This window comes from Lithobates pipiens, unplaced genomic scaffold, assembly GCF_037356315.1.
Source record: "Lithobates pipiens isolate NorthernLeopardFrog02 unplaced genomic scaffold, aLitPip1_a1.2 Scaffold_13, whole genome shotgun sequence".
Classification (NCBI taxonomy): Eukaryota; Metazoa; Chordata; class Amphibia; order Anura; family Ranidae; genus Lithobates; species Lithobates pipiens.
In genome coordinates, this window is record NW_027507718.1 from 62,254,518 (window position 1) to 62,273,662 (window position 19,145).

Genomic DNA, 19,145 nt, shown 5'->3' on the forward strand with positions numbered 1-19,145 from the left:
CCATTTGAGTACCTGTTACCGCCCTTCAGAGTACCCAAATTCCAGTCACCAAGCCATCGGAGTACCCGAGTACCTGTCACCAGGCCATCGGAGTACCCGAGTACCTGTCGCCAGGCCATCGGAGTACCCGAGTACCTGTCGCCAGGCCATCGGAGTACCCGAGTACCTGTCGCCAGGCCATCGGAGTACCCGAGTACCTGTCGCCAGGCCATCGGAGTACCCGAGTACCTGTCGCCAGGCCATCGGAGTACCTGAGTACCTGTCGCCAGGCCATCAGAGTACCCGAGTACCTATTTGCAGCCCATGTCTCATAGAATATACGTTGGGGTGTTTGCTTTCCAAAATGGGGTAATTTTGTGGGCAATTCCACTGTGCTGCTGCTCCTGGACCTTCAAAAGTGTGATAGGTAGGAATGAAATGAGATGTCATTTATGCTCCTAGAACGCCTGAACGTACTACTTAAATGTTCGGCCTCTCTATGTGGCCAGGCTGTGTAAAAGTCCTACACATGTGGTATCGCCATACTCAGGAGGAGTAGCAGAATGTATTTTGGGGTGTAATTTTTGCTATATACATGCTATGTGTTAGAAATATCTTATAAATTGACAATTTTGTGTAAAAAAAAAAAAAAATGCGTTTAAATTTTTTTCCACATATTCCAAAAACTTTTGGAAAAAGAATTAACCATTCAAAAGACTCATTATGCCTCACAGATTATACGTTGGGGTGTTTGCTTTCCAAAATGGGGTCATTTTATGGGAAATTCCATTGTCCTCGTACTCCAGGGCCTTCAAAAGTGTAATAGGTGGTTGAGAAATGAGATGCGTCATTTTTGCTTGTAGAACGTCTGAAGGTACTACATCAATGTTGGTGCTCTGTATGTGGCCACACTGTGTAAAAGTCTCACACATGTGGTATCGCCATACTCGGGAAGAGTAGCAGAATGTATTTTCGGGTGTAATTTGTTGTATGCACATGCTGTGTGTGAGAAATAACCTGATAATATGACAATTTTGTAAAAAAAATAATAAAAAAAAATCGTCATTTTGCAAAGAATTGTGGGAAAAAATTACAACTTAAAAAAACTCACAATGCTACTTACTTAATACCTTGGGATGTCTACTTTGTAAAAAGGGGTCATTTGGGGGGTATTTGTACTTTCCTGACTTGTTAGTGTTTCAAGAAATGAGATACACCTGATGTACTGAAGACCTGATCAGAAGTGATCAATTTTCAGTGATTGGCACCATAGTTTGTAGACTCTATAACTTTCACAAAGACCAAATAATATATACTAATGTGGGTTATTTTTACCAAAGATATGTAGCAGTATAAACTTTAGCCAAAATTTATGAAGAAAAATTACTAATTGGCAAAAATTTATGACCGAAACAAAGAAAAAGGCATTTTTTTCACAAAATTTACGTTTTATTTTATTTATAGCACAAAAAATAAAAAACCCACTAGTGATTAAATACCACTAAAAGAAAGCTCTATTTGTGTGGAAAAAAGAGCGCAAGTTTCATATGGATACAGTGTTGGATGACTGAGTAATTGTCATTCAAACTGTGAGAGCGCTGAAAATTGGTCTGGTCAGGAAGGGGGTGTAACTGCACTGTATTGAGGTGGTTAAAGAGCACCTGTCATTTCAGATCCATCATGGCAGCGTCTGTTAGCGGGCATCCACTCACCTGCTGCCACCACGTCCCTCACCTTGGTGTGTCACTGCCGCATTACCAGCCGTCCCATTATAGCGAATGGGACTGTTGGTGAGTCAACAGCGGGTCAGAGATGACATTTGCCTTTTAAAAATTATGATTTAAATCAAGCCTTTTTACTAGTGATTTAAATCATGATTTCAGTTGTGATTTAAATCGACTTGATTTAAACCCAATCCACCCTGATAATACATTTAAGGCAGGGGTCTCAAACTGGTGGCCCTTCAGCTGTTGCGGAACTACAAGGCCCATCATGCCTCTGCCTGAGATAGTCATGCTTGTAACTGTAATGCCGTGTACACACGGTCGGACATTCCAACGACAAAATCCTTTTGGTTTTGTTCCGGCGGATTGTGGCCCAAACTTGTCTAGCATACGCACGGTCGCACAAAGTTGTCAGAAAATCTGATCATTTAGAATGAGGTGACGTACAACACATAAGACGGGACTATAAAGAAGCCAATAGCTTTCATCTCGTAATTTATTCTGAGCATGCGTGGCGCTTTGTGTGTCGGAATTGTCTACACACGATCAGAATTTAAACAATCAGATTTTTTTGTCTGAGAATTTTAGAACAAGATCTCAAACTTTGTGTGTCAGAAATTCAGACTGAAAAAGTCAGATGGAGCCCACACACGATCCGAATTTCCAACAACACAGTCCGATCGCACATTTTCTATCAGAAAGTCCGACTGTCTGTACAGGGCATTAGCATTGCAATTCCTCATGGGATGTTTAGCAACAGCTGGAAAGCCACCAGTTTGAGACCCCCGATTTAAAGTATAACTAAGGGTAAAACTCTTTTTCTTTTTTTTTTTTGTTTTAGACAGAGAGGAGAGGGATTTGAACTGTCAGTTTTTATTGCTGTCTGTGCCCCTGTTCAAGAGATTCACTATTCCCAATTTGGCCTGTTTACAATCATCATTGAAAGTAAAAAGTCCCAAATTTTGGTTTGTCCTCAGAAAAGTAATGGAGAGGAAATCTTCCAATGGGGACACTAGTTCTGGTAACCTGAGGGTCCCCAAGGATATCCCTCAATTTGCAGGGATTTCATCTCACTTCCTGTGTGACTATAGGACAGGAAGTGAATGGGAAATCTCTGCAATGAAACAGATGGCAAAAATGACAGGTTATAACCCTGCTTTACTCTATCCAAAATGGTGGAAAAAAAGTTTTGCCTGTAGTTCTACTTTAACCTCTTCAGCTCCAGAAGGTTTACCCCCCTTCATGATCAGACCATTTTTTTTTGCGATACAGCACTGCGTTACTTTAACTGACAATTGCGCACTCATGTGACGCTGTATCCAAATAAAATTGATGTACTTTTTTCCCCACAAATAGAGCTTTCTTTTGGTGGTATTTGATACCCTCTGCAGTTTTTATTTTTTGCGCTATAAACAAAAAAAGAGCGTCAATTTAGGAAAACTATTTTTTACATTCTGCTATAAACATATCCAATAAAAAAATCTAAAAAATGTAATTCAGCAATTTAGGCCAATATGTATTCTGCTATGTATTTTTGGTAAAAAGAATAATCCCAATAAGCATATATTTATTGATTTTGCACAAAAGTTATAGTGTCTGCAAACTATGGGATATATTTATGGATTTTTTTTTTTACTTTACTAGTAATGGCGGTGATCAGCGATTTATAGCCAGGCTGCGACATAGTGGCGGACAGATCTGACACTAAGTGACACTTTTTTAGGGACCAGTGACACCAATACAGTGTAGGGGTTGACGATTATTGGTGCGACCGGTATTCACTTTTTTTTTTGAAGCATCAGTATCGGTCACATCATGATATTGCTTCAAGGGGTTGTACCAGGGTGATGGCATCACTCCGGTAATGTTCTTTAGAACGGATGGTCAGCTTTCTTTTATTAACAGCCAATGCGGCTCAGCAGCCACTCGGCTAATATTACAAGCAGCGGGAGGGAACATCACCACTTCGCCCGGGTCTCTTGTCCCACAGGGAGGCCCATACAACCAGCCGACACTTCTGCCGACTGGCCGAAGACCTGAACTAAGCCAGATCAGCTTTGTTCGGGGTCTAGGATCTAGTAACTGGGAAGCAATGTCGTGACATCACTTTTGGATTATTATTATTTATTATTATTATACAGGATTTATATAGCGTCGACAGTTTACGCAGCGCTTTACAACATTAGGGCAGGCATTACATTACAATACAATTCAAGACAGGGGGAATTGGAGGGCCCTGCTCGTTAGAGCTTACAATCTAGGATTACAAGCATCTTAAAGGCGCCAGTTTTAAAAAAAAAATAGAAAGAATGCAAAAACGCTGATCTTGACATTATGAATACTTTCAAGTGTAGAGTAGGGGTTTGGGGTCTTATAGATGGTTAAGCAGTGGGGTGCAGACATGTGCAGGTTATAGGCTTCTGTCATTAAAACAAAAAAAAAAAATCTTGCACAGTCTTGCTAAGGACACAATTTAATATGTGTTTAAGTGTGTGTGTGTGTGTGTATGTATGTATGTGTATATATATATATATATATATATATATATATATATATATATATATATATATATATATATATATATATATATATGTATGTGTGTGTATATGTGTGTGTGTGTGTGTGTGTGTGTGTATGTATGTGTGTGTATATGTATGTATGTATGTGTGTGTGTGTGTGTGTGTGTGTGTGTGTGTGTGTGTGTGTGTGTTTATATATATATATATATATATATATATATATATATATATATATATATGTATGTAGTACTACTCTAGCTAGAGATAAATGGCAGCTAGAAATAGAATTAGTTGCAATGGGAAATGCTGGCAATATTTCTTCCCTAGTTTTTATAGATGAGGTTCATTATTACAAGTATAAAAAGAGACTTTTAATCATGTATGACCAGACACGTTCTCTTACACTCATTTCCCTCATTCTGACAAGTAGGCAGTTTCTAGAGAAGTGAACAGAAATATAATGGAGGCATGCTGCTTTAAGTTATGTGTTGTGCAACCCAGCCACTCAGTTCTGTGTTAAGTGCTTATCACCGCAGTCATAATTCACTGCATGCTTGAAGAAACTGGAGATCAAAGAGAGCTCTAAAACTGCACAGCCGACTGCAGAACTATTGGGCTTCTATCAGTCAATTTAATGAGGAATAAAAAAGCAGCATGGAAGATGGGCTGGCAAGAAGAGATTTGGTGCTTCTGAAAAGTGTGGGAGTCGAGGACGACATGATTACAGACATTCAGATGTGGACTGCGCTACGCACTGAACATTTGTTAACACTAATGCATGAGAGTATTAATGTTTTAATACCACTTGCTAAGTGCTGTGGTTATACTGCCAGCCATTAAAACGCTGTCTGCCAGTTTGTCATTTTGAATGCCAGTTCCATAAAGATTTGTTTTCTAGTTGTTGCCCATTACTGAATGCTGTGCTCAAAAGCGTCTGTCTTAATTTAGTAATTAAAATGATCCTCTGGATGGCGGTTATCTTCCACAGCTGAGCCTCCTATCTAATGCTGGCACAGCCCAACACGATGGCCTTCGAACCTGGCCTGGAAGCCTGGGGCTGATAACGTGTGTCCTCAGAGGGCTTGTCCACACTTGTGGGGGGGGGGGGGGTGGGATAAAAATAGTTGAGCTGTGATTTTTCCACCCACCATTAAAGGGTAACTACCCTTTTGTGGGGGAGGGGGGAAAAGAAAATAATAAAGTGAATGTAGCACATACAATTGCTGCACAAGTCATATTGTAGCTGAATGTTTAAAATTACCTTTCCTTTTCAATCCGCAGCTCTGTAATTTCTTGTAAAATGCAATATGGCTTCCTGGAGGCGTTCTGTACACAGATGGTGTAAAGAACACCCCCTAGATATGTAATTTCTTGCTTGTGTGAGTGGCTCACTGATTTTTCTAGACGTCAGATTTTGGGCATCCCTGCAACAAAAATGTAATGTATGGTGAGATAATCCCCAATGGAAAATATGTCCAAAGGGAGATAGACCCCTGTAAGTACAGCAGCCGATTAATAAATATTGATAAATATGAAATTACTCCCATTAAATTCACTTTGCACATTAACACAAACAGCTATTTCTTCAGAATATGAAAAGCAAAGAATCTGCAACAAAGTTTGTTAAAATCCTTGCAATGAACATAGATCACCCAGATGGGAATTTTTTATTTTTTTTTTCTTAAATGGAGTTACTTTTTAACCTAGCACAGCAGCTGGACAGAACTGTACACATGCCCAACAGGACCCATTCAAGTGAATGGGGATACACTGCAACCACCCTGCAATTGTGTGCAACGCATGGAGTTGCAATGTTGGGGTGCGGGCTATTAAGTGTTAACAATTGGCAGTATAAAAGTGAACCTATTGCCTCGCAGTGGCCTCTAAAAATGATCCACCGTGGTTCTGGTTCTGTATTAAATGCAGGTGGTGCCGTTACTAAATACCTTAGCAAAATTGAGTTGCCCTATACCCACAGGCCTTCCTATATCCAACTTGCAGCTTACCACCTCATAGAATGGTAACAGGTTGGTCTGGCAAGAATGGTCTTTCAGAAATCCATGTTAGTTATAACTAATGATACTATTTTAAACAGAAAAATCTTGGATGTAGTCCCTTATCTTTCCTTCTAATAGTTTGCTTGCTTATGATCTTGGGCTGACTGGTCTGTAGTTTCCAGGTATATATCTTGGCCCTTTTTTTGAATACTGCCACCGCATTTGCTTTTTGCCAATCTGCTATTACCATTCCAGTTTATAAGTTGTCCTACAAAACTAGTAACAATGACCTGGCGATAACCTGGCGAAGTTCGTTGAGAACTCTTGGGTGTAAGTCATCTGGCCATGCTAATTTATTCACATTAAGTTTTTCTCTTTAATGATTTTTATTGGTTTAAAGTAGTAAAAATACAGAATAGACATTGTAGTAAACATCAGTTTACAGTGTTGTATTCGTACATACTGAATATAGTTACATAGTCCTTCCAGAGCAATAAATCATATGCAACACATCTGTGAAACTAGCACATTAAGTTTTTCTAGCCTTGTTCTGAACACTGGTTTCTGTCAGGCACAAGGGTACATTCAATATAATGCTGTTACCATTACGTTTGTTATACCCCTCTTTTTCATTTATATAAACTGAGTAGAAAGATGGATTTAATAAAGTTGCCTTCTCCCTGTCATTTATGTCCAACTTCCCCTAATCACCTTTTATGGGGCCAGCATGTGCATGGTGAATGCTGTTTAATATGACCTTAAAACACTCCAACTTTTCTTCAGTGATTCTTTGGTGCAATAATTCGATGCCAATTCATATCATATAGTATGGTACATATCTTAGTAAAGTTGGCTCTTTTGAAATTGAATGTTCTTGTTCTAACCTTTTGTTTCTCCCTTTTTCTATGATTTATTCATAATTACTCTGTGATCACTGTTCACTAAATTATCCCTTGCATCCATATCTGCAATCCATTTGGTGTTTGAAATTCATAGGTCCAGCAGAGCATTGTCTGTAGTTGGGGCTTCCACCAGCATCTTGTTCGAGAATTGACAAGCTTTAGTTGAGTGTGCACGTCTGTCTGCTATATCAATATCAGGATCATTTAAGCCCCAAATAATTATAACATTCCTCCACCTCCCTGCTAGCTGTGAAAGGAGATGGATCTTGTCCTTGTTTCATCTCGTTGAATCTCTTGCCACAAAGTCCCCAGCTTGTCATTAGTCTTGTTGGTATTTACTATCAGAACACTCTTGACATACAGGCACACCTCTTCCCCCTTCTACCTACCCTGTCCCTCTGATACAGAGTGTATCTTCAGATAGTCACAAGCCGGTCATAATGTAAAACCATGTTTCTGATATTCCCACAAAGTCAAGTCCTCCTCAGGTATCAGATATCCTAGTTCTTTCGTTTTATTAACCAGACTTCTATCATTATTGGACATACCTTTTCATTTTTCCATCAACAGAAACATTACAATTTAGTTCACTTGATAGAAAGCAGAAGGAAACCAAAATGGCCCTAGGAAGGAAGAAAGGCTGGTCCAAGAAGGTGAATGGACAGTGGGATCTAACCCTTTGTTTTCCATTTGCAACTTATAGTTTGTGTAGTATTCAAACAATGTGTGTTCTGAAAACGCAATTGGTCCTTCTCGTGTTTAGATGCTTCCAGGTGCACATACAGTAGTGTCACTTATGAAAATCAATGCCTGATACAGATAGCAACTGTTTAACAATGTAGCCAACAATCTAAAACCCCTGATTCAACTGTATGAAGCACTCTGTAGACAACCTGTCCTAAAAGTGGTCACCGTGGGGGTTATTTACTAAAACTGGAGAGTACCAAATCTGGTGCAGTTCTGCATAGGAACACCCTGCATGACACTATCCCCGCTTTTGATGTAAAATGGAATTCTTGGTCTCTGTTTAGGCTTCAGAACTAACCATGTTGTTTTTTCTTTTTTTGTTTTGTCTGATTTTTTTTTTTATGCTTTGATCCTGCTTATGAATATTCATTTACCATAAATGTTCCATCCACTTGGTATGACACATAAGAACTTGCTGCATAACTTTGATTGGTTATTGTTTCACAGGATAATGTATATAATGTTCACTCACAGGAAATGTGAAGACATTTCAATGTGCACAGTATGCTATATCTTTTATATGGATGGCTTTTGACATTCTTACTGTATGTTTTTATTTTTTCAAAAAAGTTTGAAAACAAAAAAAAAAAGAAAAGAAACCAATTGGCTTCCAGTTTTTTTTTTTTTTTTTGGTCAAAGCTTAACTGAACAAGCTGAATTTAGAAGCTGAATGGCTACCATGCAAAACTGCACCAGATTCTGAGTGCCCCAGTGCTGGTACATCTCGCCCTGTGTGCCTACACAGACAGACCATGCGTGTCTGTGGGCAGTTTTAGTCCCTTTACTTGACACAAAATTTTATTTTAGCTTGAGACATTCAAAAACATAAGGCATCTAATATTTCCTGCTCAAACTGGAACATTCTTTCAGGTTTTATCTTTATACATGGCTTCATGCCAGCTTAATACTATAACATTCATACATGGCCAAAATACATCTTAAAGCATAATATATTTTAGAACATAATAAAAAAAACTTTAACAAAGAGTTTGGTATACAGCTTTTGCCGATGTTTTTCATCGTTCTTCTGCTGCCACCTAGTGAATTTTTTTCAGAATGTACTATAACGACATTCAAACTGCATTCTCCATTTGTTTTTTCAAACCAAATATATCAAATGTTGTAAAGCTTATATATTTTAAAGTCACATTTTTAAGGATGCTTAAAGTGAGGCCAATGTCTTGGTAGATTTCTCATGCTAGCCGGTAGGATTTTTAGAGATTTCCCAAGGCAATTAAAACATTAGTCCTTCAAACACAAATAATTTATTAACACGTTTGTTTTCTGAATAGCAAAAATGTAAGAAAGGCAGAGAACAAATACATCTGACCTAAAATAGGAACATTGTAGAGGAAAGGGGGACGAGAAAATTTGGGTGCTAAAAGAGGAAACTTGAATAATACTTCTGGCACTTGTGGAGACATTCAGAAGTGCAGAGATAATCATTTTAATACAGACATATTTATGGGGAATACAGTAGATATTCCCCAATGGCCAAAACCATTTTTGTAGCTTTTGATAGAGTATAGGATGAATAAAATGCCCTTCAGGTTTTATTTTTACTATCTGTGTATTATTTGGGAGATTTTTCTTCATATTCTGCCCTAGAGGCACAACAGTAAGAATAAATCTCCTCTTAGTTGTGACCAAAACAGTTGTTTCCATTGAAATATTTCTCCTCACCTTCTGCTCTGGTGCCAACTGTAAAACATTGACTTTTCCATCACTTTCTGTCCAGGGGACAATGGCCACCAGGGCAGATATAAAGGACAATATCCACAAGCAGTGATACAGATAGCAATAAAAACCTGATAGGGATTCTAACCGTTATTCCCTCCATCAGCTGTTTGGCTGTGGATACATTTTCTAGTACTTTGTGTCTCCATTATTTACTCTTTGCAACTTGTATAAAACTTGACATGAACCTCTTCTTTTTTTTTTTTTTTTTTTCATTACATTACAGAAAGAAATGACAGTGCGGATGTGCCAGTGAAGGTTGATGTTGTCTGATGTTGGAGGAACTGTCAGCTTCTTCATTATAACATACGATTAATCTGTGGTTGACCTAAAGGTAACTGTCAATCTGGACTGAAAAGCATACGGCTTCTTCCATTCCTGGATCTCTCCCAGTTTTTGAACTCCACCAATGCTGCTAAGACGACTCTGTGGATGGTGTTGTGGGACCATTTCACATTCTCTCCATGGATGACCCATGACAAGACCTACATCATAATGTACTATGCCCAAAAATGTTGCTGCATAGCATGACCAAACTTTAGGGTTTCACAAATGAATTTCTACTATTTTTTAATTAACTGATTTTTACTAATGTCAAATTACATCTTTCTATTTTATGTAGAATACTTTTTACTACTTACAGGGCTTTTTGAATTTTTATTAAGGAACAGTGAGGTTTAATTTTATATCTTGGAAATATGGATAAAGGAGTTTCTAAATTTGAATTTAGGGGTTAGTTTAATAATAGTGTGATTACCGGTACAATGGACAGATGTGGTGTAATAAAAGCTCTCTATGTCCTTGTAGTGCCTCAGGTTCATTCTAGCGTCACATATTTTTTACTAAATGTTTTTTTTGTTTTGTTTTTTAAACATTGAAACCCTGATTCCCAATCTTTCTAACATATTGTCCTTCCCTCGGTGTAGTTTGGAAGGCAATAGTCAATCAAATGCAATTCTGGAAGGATATATATCAAAAGACGTGGAGTATGTTCTAATTATGAATTACTTGTGCTCGCTAAAGGAACGCCTTTATAGCCCGAGGTGCCTAAATTTATCCTAAAGTTAACTAATGCTTTTTTTTTTTTTACGTTTTGGATACAGTGGAGAGGAATTGGAACACCTGTCAGTTTTTATTACTGTCTGTGCCCCCATTAAGGTGATCCACCTTCTCTGTTTGTCCTGTTTACCATCATCATTGAAAGTAAAATAAAATCCCACATTTTGGGTTGTCCCCAGAAAAGTAATAGAGGGGAAATCTTCCAATAGGGACACTAGTTCTAGTGACCTGTGTGTCCCCAAGGAATTGACTTAATTTGCAGGGATTTCCCCTCACTTCCTGTTTGACTATGGGACAGAAAGTGAAGGGAAATTGCCGCAATGGGACACGGATGGCGAAAAAAAAATCTGCCTGGTAATAACCCTCACTTGCTTTATTCAAAATGGAAAAAAATAAAAAAAAGTTTTAGCTTTAGTTCTAAGTTTTTCTATTTGTATGTTGCTGTTCTAAATTGAGGGATTACCACCGTAACATCCAAATGTTTTTTCTGTGGAATAGGATTTTTTGTCATAGAGGGGAAGATGAATGTTATAAAACTCATTGTTGTACCATTGTATAATGTCTTCTACTGTAGTCAAAGCTGGGTTTCAGTTGTATGACCCCTAACGCCATTTTCTCAGAAGACTAAGGGGGCTATTTATAATACAATTTTACGAGAGAGTGGATCCCGCAGGGTTTACTTCATGCTGCAGACGCATTTTATGTTCTCTTCATAAAATGCAGCTGGCGGTGTCCATCAGAGTGTTTTCTGCATAAGACTGCAGAAAGCATTCTGTTATAGGAGAACGAAGTCTCACGACTTTGACCAGCCAGAATGAGAATTTATTTACAAAATCCTATTATCACTTAATAAGCAGTAAATGGCATGTTGTTGTCAGATTGGCATAAAAATTGCTTCTAGCAGACCTTGGATTGGACTAAAAGACTCAAACAGTATAAATTACATTTCTCCCTTATTTTTTTAATGTAATTAAAATTAGTAAAAAAATTACTTCTGATGTAGTTTAATGTTAAAGGGCTTGCCTCATTCACTCACATGTCCGTGAGTCTGATTTTGACCTGGCATGCCAAAGTAATGCTCCATCATCTGGTAAACCTAGGAATTTTGATGTTTTTATTCAGTCTGGTGAAAATTTAAAACCAGTTAAAAAAAAATGAAATACTAAACCAACAAGTAGTCTTTCTCATTCAATTTTCAGCCACTTAAATACAGCAGCTCCAGAATACACTCCTGCACAGAGAATGAATGAATGCATGAACCACAAACAAGTTTTGGTTTAGATTTGAAGATGGATATTGTATATATAAAAGTTCATTTTAAAATCATCTGAATACCATGCGTGTTAAAATATAGGACCATTCATCCTACAATCATCATACAACATGTTGGAACTGTCTTGTGTTTTTAAAAGTAATAAATGAGGGCTAATTAGCTTTATTCCATTTTCTGACTTACGCTAGACATTGATTCTGAGTGTCAGTTGGAAATCTCTTACTATAGACGGCAACTTCAGGCTTAGTTTGTAGATGACTACCCAGATACTTTTTTATGTAAACAAATCTCTTTTCTCATAACCTGACATGCATACTTCAGTACCCCCAGAGAATCCAGCTCCTCTAGGAAACAGTTGATTTACTCTGACTATACTTTCTGTATAGCCAGACTAAATGTAGGTATTATCAGTAAGGGGCCAATTTCAACACATGCATTTTTGATATCAATAGGAAACACATGCTATCATATGTAAGCATGTGTGTTCATTTGTGTGAACGAGCATCTGCCTGTCTTTCCATAGATTTCATGGAGAATGCATGTGTCTTAAAAAGCACAAGCGTGAATGCAACCTTAATTTGCAAAGAAGAGAAGATGCACCCCTACACCAGGAGAGAATACCAAAATGTAGTGCAATAGCATTAGCCTAGATATGGCAAATTAAAAGGAAAAAAAATGAATTAAAGCTGAATTCCACGAAAACAGACCACAGAGCATAATAGAAATAGATATATGTGACCTGTCTAACCTTTCATGTCAGATTCAGCAGGTTTTATGATTCTGGCACGTGCCAGAAAGTGCAACCAGTTGCTGGGTCCCCCTGTAAACTACACTCTTGTTCAGGACACACCCGAGTCTGTGATTGGACAGTGACAGAGCAGCAACACACTGATGATGTCATTCCTTTGCCTTCCTCTCCTGTAAGTGCATTCACACAGAGACTGACAACACCTACAAAAGCAATAAAGCCCAAGCTGACCTTTCCCTCTTCCAGGTACTGTGTATGATATTACAGGAGGCTGATGCCAGGACAAACTCTGGCTCTTCTGCTAGTGCTATGTAAACATTCATTTAGGGATTTTAAAATGAATACTGGTCACATAACTGAATGACATTTTTTTTTTTAATTCTTTCCGGAGTTCAGTTTTATGCATTTGTATGCATACACCGCATATGTGAACTCGATGTAGCATGGACATTTTCAGTATCTAGAAAATGATTTTACGGGAACAAGACCCAGTAGGCATTTGCGTGTTTTACATTCAGAGATATAATTAAATTATATTGATATACAAGATTTAATCATTGAGACATTGCATTATTTTTTGATGCGTTCCAAGGTAAACAGATCTCAGGGCCCTTTGTAATAATGTTTTCACATAAGCTGACAGGATGCATACAGGAAACGCATGATATAACCACTTACCAAAGTGGCCTTTTTGCCCCTATGTATATCTCCTTTTATTTACATTTCATACATTTCATTATTAAAACAGACATTCTGCATGAGAAGCACACTTCCATAAAAGCTTGTATTACTAGAGATGTCAAGCAACAAATTATTCAATAATCCACAATGTCATGGAGTATCATTCCCATTAAAGCTATAGAGTATTTATTTAAATTTAAAAAAAAACGCAACCTAAGGATGAGTTTGTTGATTTGTCTTTTTTTAATCACTGCAATCACAATGACATTGTATGGGTCCAATGTGCCTGTCATTGTCTCTTTTTTATTGTTTAGCACTGTTGGGTTTAGGGCTGAATTTCATGGGATATTGTAATGTTGTTTTTTTTTTTTTTAAAGTGATTTAATTATCTTATTTGTGATGCATTGATTTCAATGAGATGTAAACAACATGCTTGATGGAGGGTAAATTATTCATTACTGGAATTTTAAAACTGTCCAATGTAATTTAGCCCTATAGGTGCCTACAGACTTTAGAAAATGCTTTCCTAAGCTGCCAGTTTATACCAGGGAACATTCATTTGCTTGGGGGAAAATCGATTAGCCAAGAAGAATTTTCCAGACTGATTGCTAATGTGCCCCACCAAACAGGCTGGCTGTGCCCCCTTTCCTCCACAGGCATCCATGTGATCTTTGGTTAATTATATCTTTCAGTGGCCTAGTCATACATGGATAGACAAACATCATCTAATGTACTGTTTGTAGCCAGTTTAACTTCAGGAATTCAGATACTTTGTAACAAGTGCAGGCATACTATGTTGTGGCATGCACCTTCTGGACCTATCTCTATTATCTGACTGGTTTACGGGGCTCCAGAAAGACTGCTTTCACTATAATTCTAAGAGCTCCAACACTGGACTTTGTGATCTCCGCTCTCTCAGCAGCAGAGTCATTGCAGCTGCCATGCCTGCTCCTCCCCTTCTGTCCAATCACAGAAGCCTTTGTATAATATGAAGTCATTCACAAATTACAAAGGCTTCTGTGAATGGGCAGCAGAGAGGAGGGGCATGTTTCTCTTCTCTCAGAGCCCGGATTGTCGCCTCCTGGAAGCTCCAAAAACTTGTCAGATATAAATATAGAGAAGTCCCTGATGTGGCGTGCACCTCATCGGGCTTAAGTCATATCATGCCATCACGTTTTACAAAGTGGCCAAATTCCTGGAATTCATCTTTTAAAGGCTTGAGTCAATGGGCAAATGGAGCTTGCTTTTAGATGTATTCTTGCATTTGACATCACTTTCAGATGCTTCTGAGACCATTTAAGGTTAATGGACAGATAAAGTTGACCTCCTTCATAAACTCGTGTCAAGCTGCTGCATTTTTGTTAAACTCTGTAGGGAGATAAACCATGTTTTGGTTTGAAAAAAAAGCTCATTCACACAGGTTCTGGGTATATGTGAGTTGTTTTTTTTTTTCTGCAAGTGCTTCCCCCTAGATAACTCAACCAAGTAGTGCAAACATTTTATTTTAGTTGTAATTGCAAATGTTAATTTATAGCCCTCATCCAATAGGAAGAGGAAAAAAACTGCACAGAATATATACAAGAAGAAAAATGCTAGATGTAAAATACTGCCAGTACAAAAGTAGTATATGTTGTGTGCTGTAAGATTCTGTGTTTTTAGTGTTCGATATGTAAGTGCTAGAGATGGTTCCCAACCATTGAATAGGTTTCCAATGAAAGCTTTGTGCAGAGGAGGCAAGGCCATTGTTGTATTTATTTCCTGCAAGCCAAAAACTTTGTAGATGAATACATTAATTTGCAGACCATAATAACAAAAACACAAAGCAAAAAAAAATGCATATTTATCATGGATGTTTCCTTTATACCTAAAGATCTCTTTTGAGAAATGATGTAAATGTTATATTAACGTCCTCAACGAAGAAAGTCTGATATTAAAAATAATTTCCCCCCAATGAAGATTTGAGAAGCTAGAGTCGCTTTCTTCTTCTTTTTTTTTTTTTTGCTTACTTTTAATAATACAGTGAAAGTGTTATTTATTAAGTTGATGTCATGTTACATTTTGTTAATTGTATATTTTTTTTTTTTCTGTTGCAAGAATAGCTATAGATAATTATTAGCCCGATTGCAGTAGTTTGCTATTTTGAATGCAAAGTATCTTTCCTAATGAGATCATTCTGGTCTGTTTCAAAATTTTCATCATCAAGTTTCTGTAATGAGATGTTATATCATTTTTTTTTTCTTCTTGGAGCTCTGTAACAGGAAAAAAAAAAAAGACTATAGATTAATGAGAATATAGGAACGAACTAATGGTTAACAATTCTGAGATGGGAATGCGAGATTTGAATCTAATAAATTACAAAATGAAACTTGAGTGTGGAATTGTTTATTATGTATGTTGTGCGCCAGTCAAATCCAACAGCAAGTATGCAATTCATAAAAGTTAGACCTTATGAACACTGGATGTTTTTAACACTGCACTTAGGGGTGTCTGACATTTTTTTTTTCCTGCCTCTAAACACCCCTGCATGTTAGCTAATATGTCCATACACACATAGGAGTTTAAAAAATTTGTCTACTGGGCACTTTCGCCCCTGCCCAGGCCAATTTTGTGTCGCTGTCACAAGTGGAATGACAATTGTGCGGTCATGCACCCCAAACAAAATTTGCATTTCTTTGAAACCGAGCTTTCTTTTGTTGTTGTTTAATCACCACTCGGTTTATATAAATTTTTCTAAACAAATCTCTCTCCCCACTGAGCTCCGCAGAGTGACTTCAGCTCTCAGTCCCCTTTTTTTCTGAATGCCCAGACAAGCTTTATAAATTCCAGACTTTGAATGGATGAAGTGAAGACTTTAATTAAACAGGTAAAACCTTTGTGGGGGGATTTGTTTCATCTCTGTGTATAATATGAGGCCTGTCACTTCACTGGGTATATGTAAGGGTTTACAACCACTTTAATGATTATACCATCTGCACAGATAAGGAAAGCTGAAGTTTCATTTGCTTATATTTTTATTTCTCTTGTGCCCCCCCCCCCCAAAAAAAAATCTATATTCTTATAAATATTATTATTAAATAATTTTTTTTTTTTTTTTTTTAAGTACATTCCTTATTTTAGACCAATTGAGATCATCGCAGAGTCTCTGTACTTTTCTTTGCAATGCAGGAAGATCATGTCTGGTGGGAGGAGAAGGCAAGATGCTGTGAGGTTTTCAGGCTACTATGTACAGCACTCTGCCTGCTCCTTCCACCATCCACAATCTTCCTCTGTACTGCTCTCAGAAGTCTTCATCCCTGTGGGCTGGCTGTCTGGGAGGTGCTACTTGAATATTAAAATGCCATGATAGGTAACGCCCACATGTGACATTGAGCCTACATGTTTTAACCCTTTTGCTGCCAGGTCCGTATAGCGTACGGACCTACAACACTGCCCTCAGGTGGCCATGACCTCTTTCTCCCTCTCCTCTAAGCTCATGGTCACTTCAATGGCCATAACCTTATATTAAAATTGTTCAGCAGACTCTGTTGAACAATTCTATAACTCTGATCAGTGAATTAAAACCTGCTGATCAGAGTTATTAACCCTAAATGTGACCGCACCCCCCCCCCCTCTCCATGCTGCCGCTTCCCTGTCCCACGCCTCTCCACCCCCCCTGCTCCCATCCACTTAAAACTATTCCCCCCACTCTCCTTTCCTATCCCCTTCACCCCCCTTCTTCACCTCAGCACTGATGCCCCCCTCCACCAGATTCAACCCCCCCCCTGCCAATTGGATCCCTTGCAGCTACCATCATAAGCCGGCATCCCTCCTCTGCCGATCCTGCTGACTTCAGGTGCTGCATGGGGCTTAGCGGGGTACAGATGTGACCCCCCCATAGCAGCCCCCGCACCCCCGATCCATCCATGCTGGGAGCAGCATCTCCCCCTCCCCTCCTGCAGCTTCTGCTCTGGCTATCTAACAGGCTGGGGGTCTCAGCAGAGGAGGGGGGAAGAGGTGGGGGTAATGTTTGGGCTGGGGGGGGCCTTGGTAAACATGTTTACCACCCCCCTCAGTCTAGCACCCTGGGCGCATGCAGTGATCACTATGATCGCTCCTATATGCCCACTAACATCTGATAATAGTAACCGCAAGTGTTACTATGTATCAGACTGTCAGTTTATGAATGCATGGAATCTATTCAGATTCCATGCATTCATTCAAGTAAAGTGATACAATGAAGTCCCTTTCTCCGTCTCAAAAAAAAAAGAGATATGGGGTCTGTTTAGAACTGATATCTCACCAAACACCCCCCCCCCCAAAAAAATGTAACTAAAAAAACAAACCCTAGTAAGACCTAGTGAGTTTTTTGAGGGATGGCAACCCCCCCCCCCCCCCAGGTCCGCCCACACCCAGCCTCTCCATGGCAACGGCCTCCCTGCCACACTCGCCCCTCCATGGCGACAGTCTCCCCCTGCACATACACCTTCACGGCGACGGCCCCCCTCCCACACTCACCCCTCCACGGCGACGGTCTCAGAGGGCACGGCCTCCTTCAGGTCTCCATGCTGTTTGTGGTTGAATAATGTTTTTACAAAGAAGACACATCATCTGTGTGCTACCTGTAGTCTGTTAGTCTTGGTACTAAGAGCTTGGAGAGGCTGCTTTGACGGAAAATAAATTGGTTAATCTACAGTTTTAATATTTTCATTCCTTTTGGAATTATTCTCTAAACAATATACGTTGCTGTCAAAACCTAAACTAGCTCATCATTTCTCATACTGGCACCCTGTGTTGCTTATTTCAATCACACAGTGCAGGATAGAAGATCTCTAGTCATAGCAATGGGTTATAGGCAGGCACCTTTGGGTAATTAGACACTGTCAAAAAAGGCATTTCCCCTTTAAAACCTCTCCCAGTCCCAGCTTGTTTTGCTAGTGTCTTTAGGCGATGGACATTCTCTCTCCGTGAACTTCCCCCTATGGATGTTCCAAAGGCCACTGCAGCTCTTGTGTGCAGCTTTTCCTAATCTGAGCCTTGAAGGACTGTACCTGGACTGTGCTTGGAAGAAGATGACGGGCTGCCCTGTAATGTTTCAGGCACTGGATCTTCTGTGGCTGCTCACTTTGTATGACATGCATCACATTAGGTTTGCTGTGGGGTTCATTAGCAGGTGGAGCCCTGTTGTAGACCTCTTCAGGCCCATTTTTTTTTTTTTTTTGCAATCTTTATTTTATCATGCTAAAAGCATACATTTCCATACAAACAAGAAATTACAAAGACAACATGAGTCACTGAAGCCACAACCCATGTGAATTACAGCATATATCACATATCATGTATCACATGTCACAAAGCATCACTGTTCAAGTGGAAGTCACAGTGGTGTGTTAAGTATCCTTAACATGAGATGAATATATCACCTTTTGAATTTGAGGTCATGCTGTTGGTGGGTGTGTCTTCGTGAGGGGAAGAGAAATTACCAGGGACTGGCTCTAATAGCCAGCACCTCCTAGATTGACAGCTTAAATGGCCCACCAGGAGAAGCATCCAACAAGGAGCAGCCTTCAGGCATCATGACAGCCGTCCCAGCAGGCTGGGGTACCCCTGAGTGTTAAAAAAAGCACATGTCATAAAAAGATAAAAAAAGGGGGAGGCTTTTGCCTCATGTGGTATGTAGAACCGTAGCATACCTGAAAGAGCATTAGCAGTAAAAGGAGAAGAAAATGAAACAAATAGGGGGGGGGGGGAGATAAAGGAGGGCATGTGGGGGCAGTGTAAAGGGGTATGCCTATTAAGCATA

At 39.0% G+C, this 19,145-nt stretch overlaps 1 protein-coding gene across 4 annotated transcripts in view; it reads left to right on the plus strand.

Moving 5' to 3' along the window:
- MOB3B (MOB kinase activator 3B) overlaps window positions 1–15,731 on the plus strand; it is a 118,995-nt gene extending 103,264 nt beyond the window's left edge. For all 4 annotated transcript variants that reach the window (XM_077475139.1, XM_077475140.1, XM_077475141.1 and 1 more), the window contains exon 4: window positions 9,832–15,731. In XM_077475139.1, coding sequence (XP_077331265.1) covers window positions 9,832–9,861 — 30 coding nt within the window. In that variant the 3' untranslated portion in view covers window positions 9,862–15,731. The remainder of the gene's footprint in view (window positions 1–9,831) is intronic.
- Window positions 15,732–19,145: the final 3,414 nt, after the last annotated feature.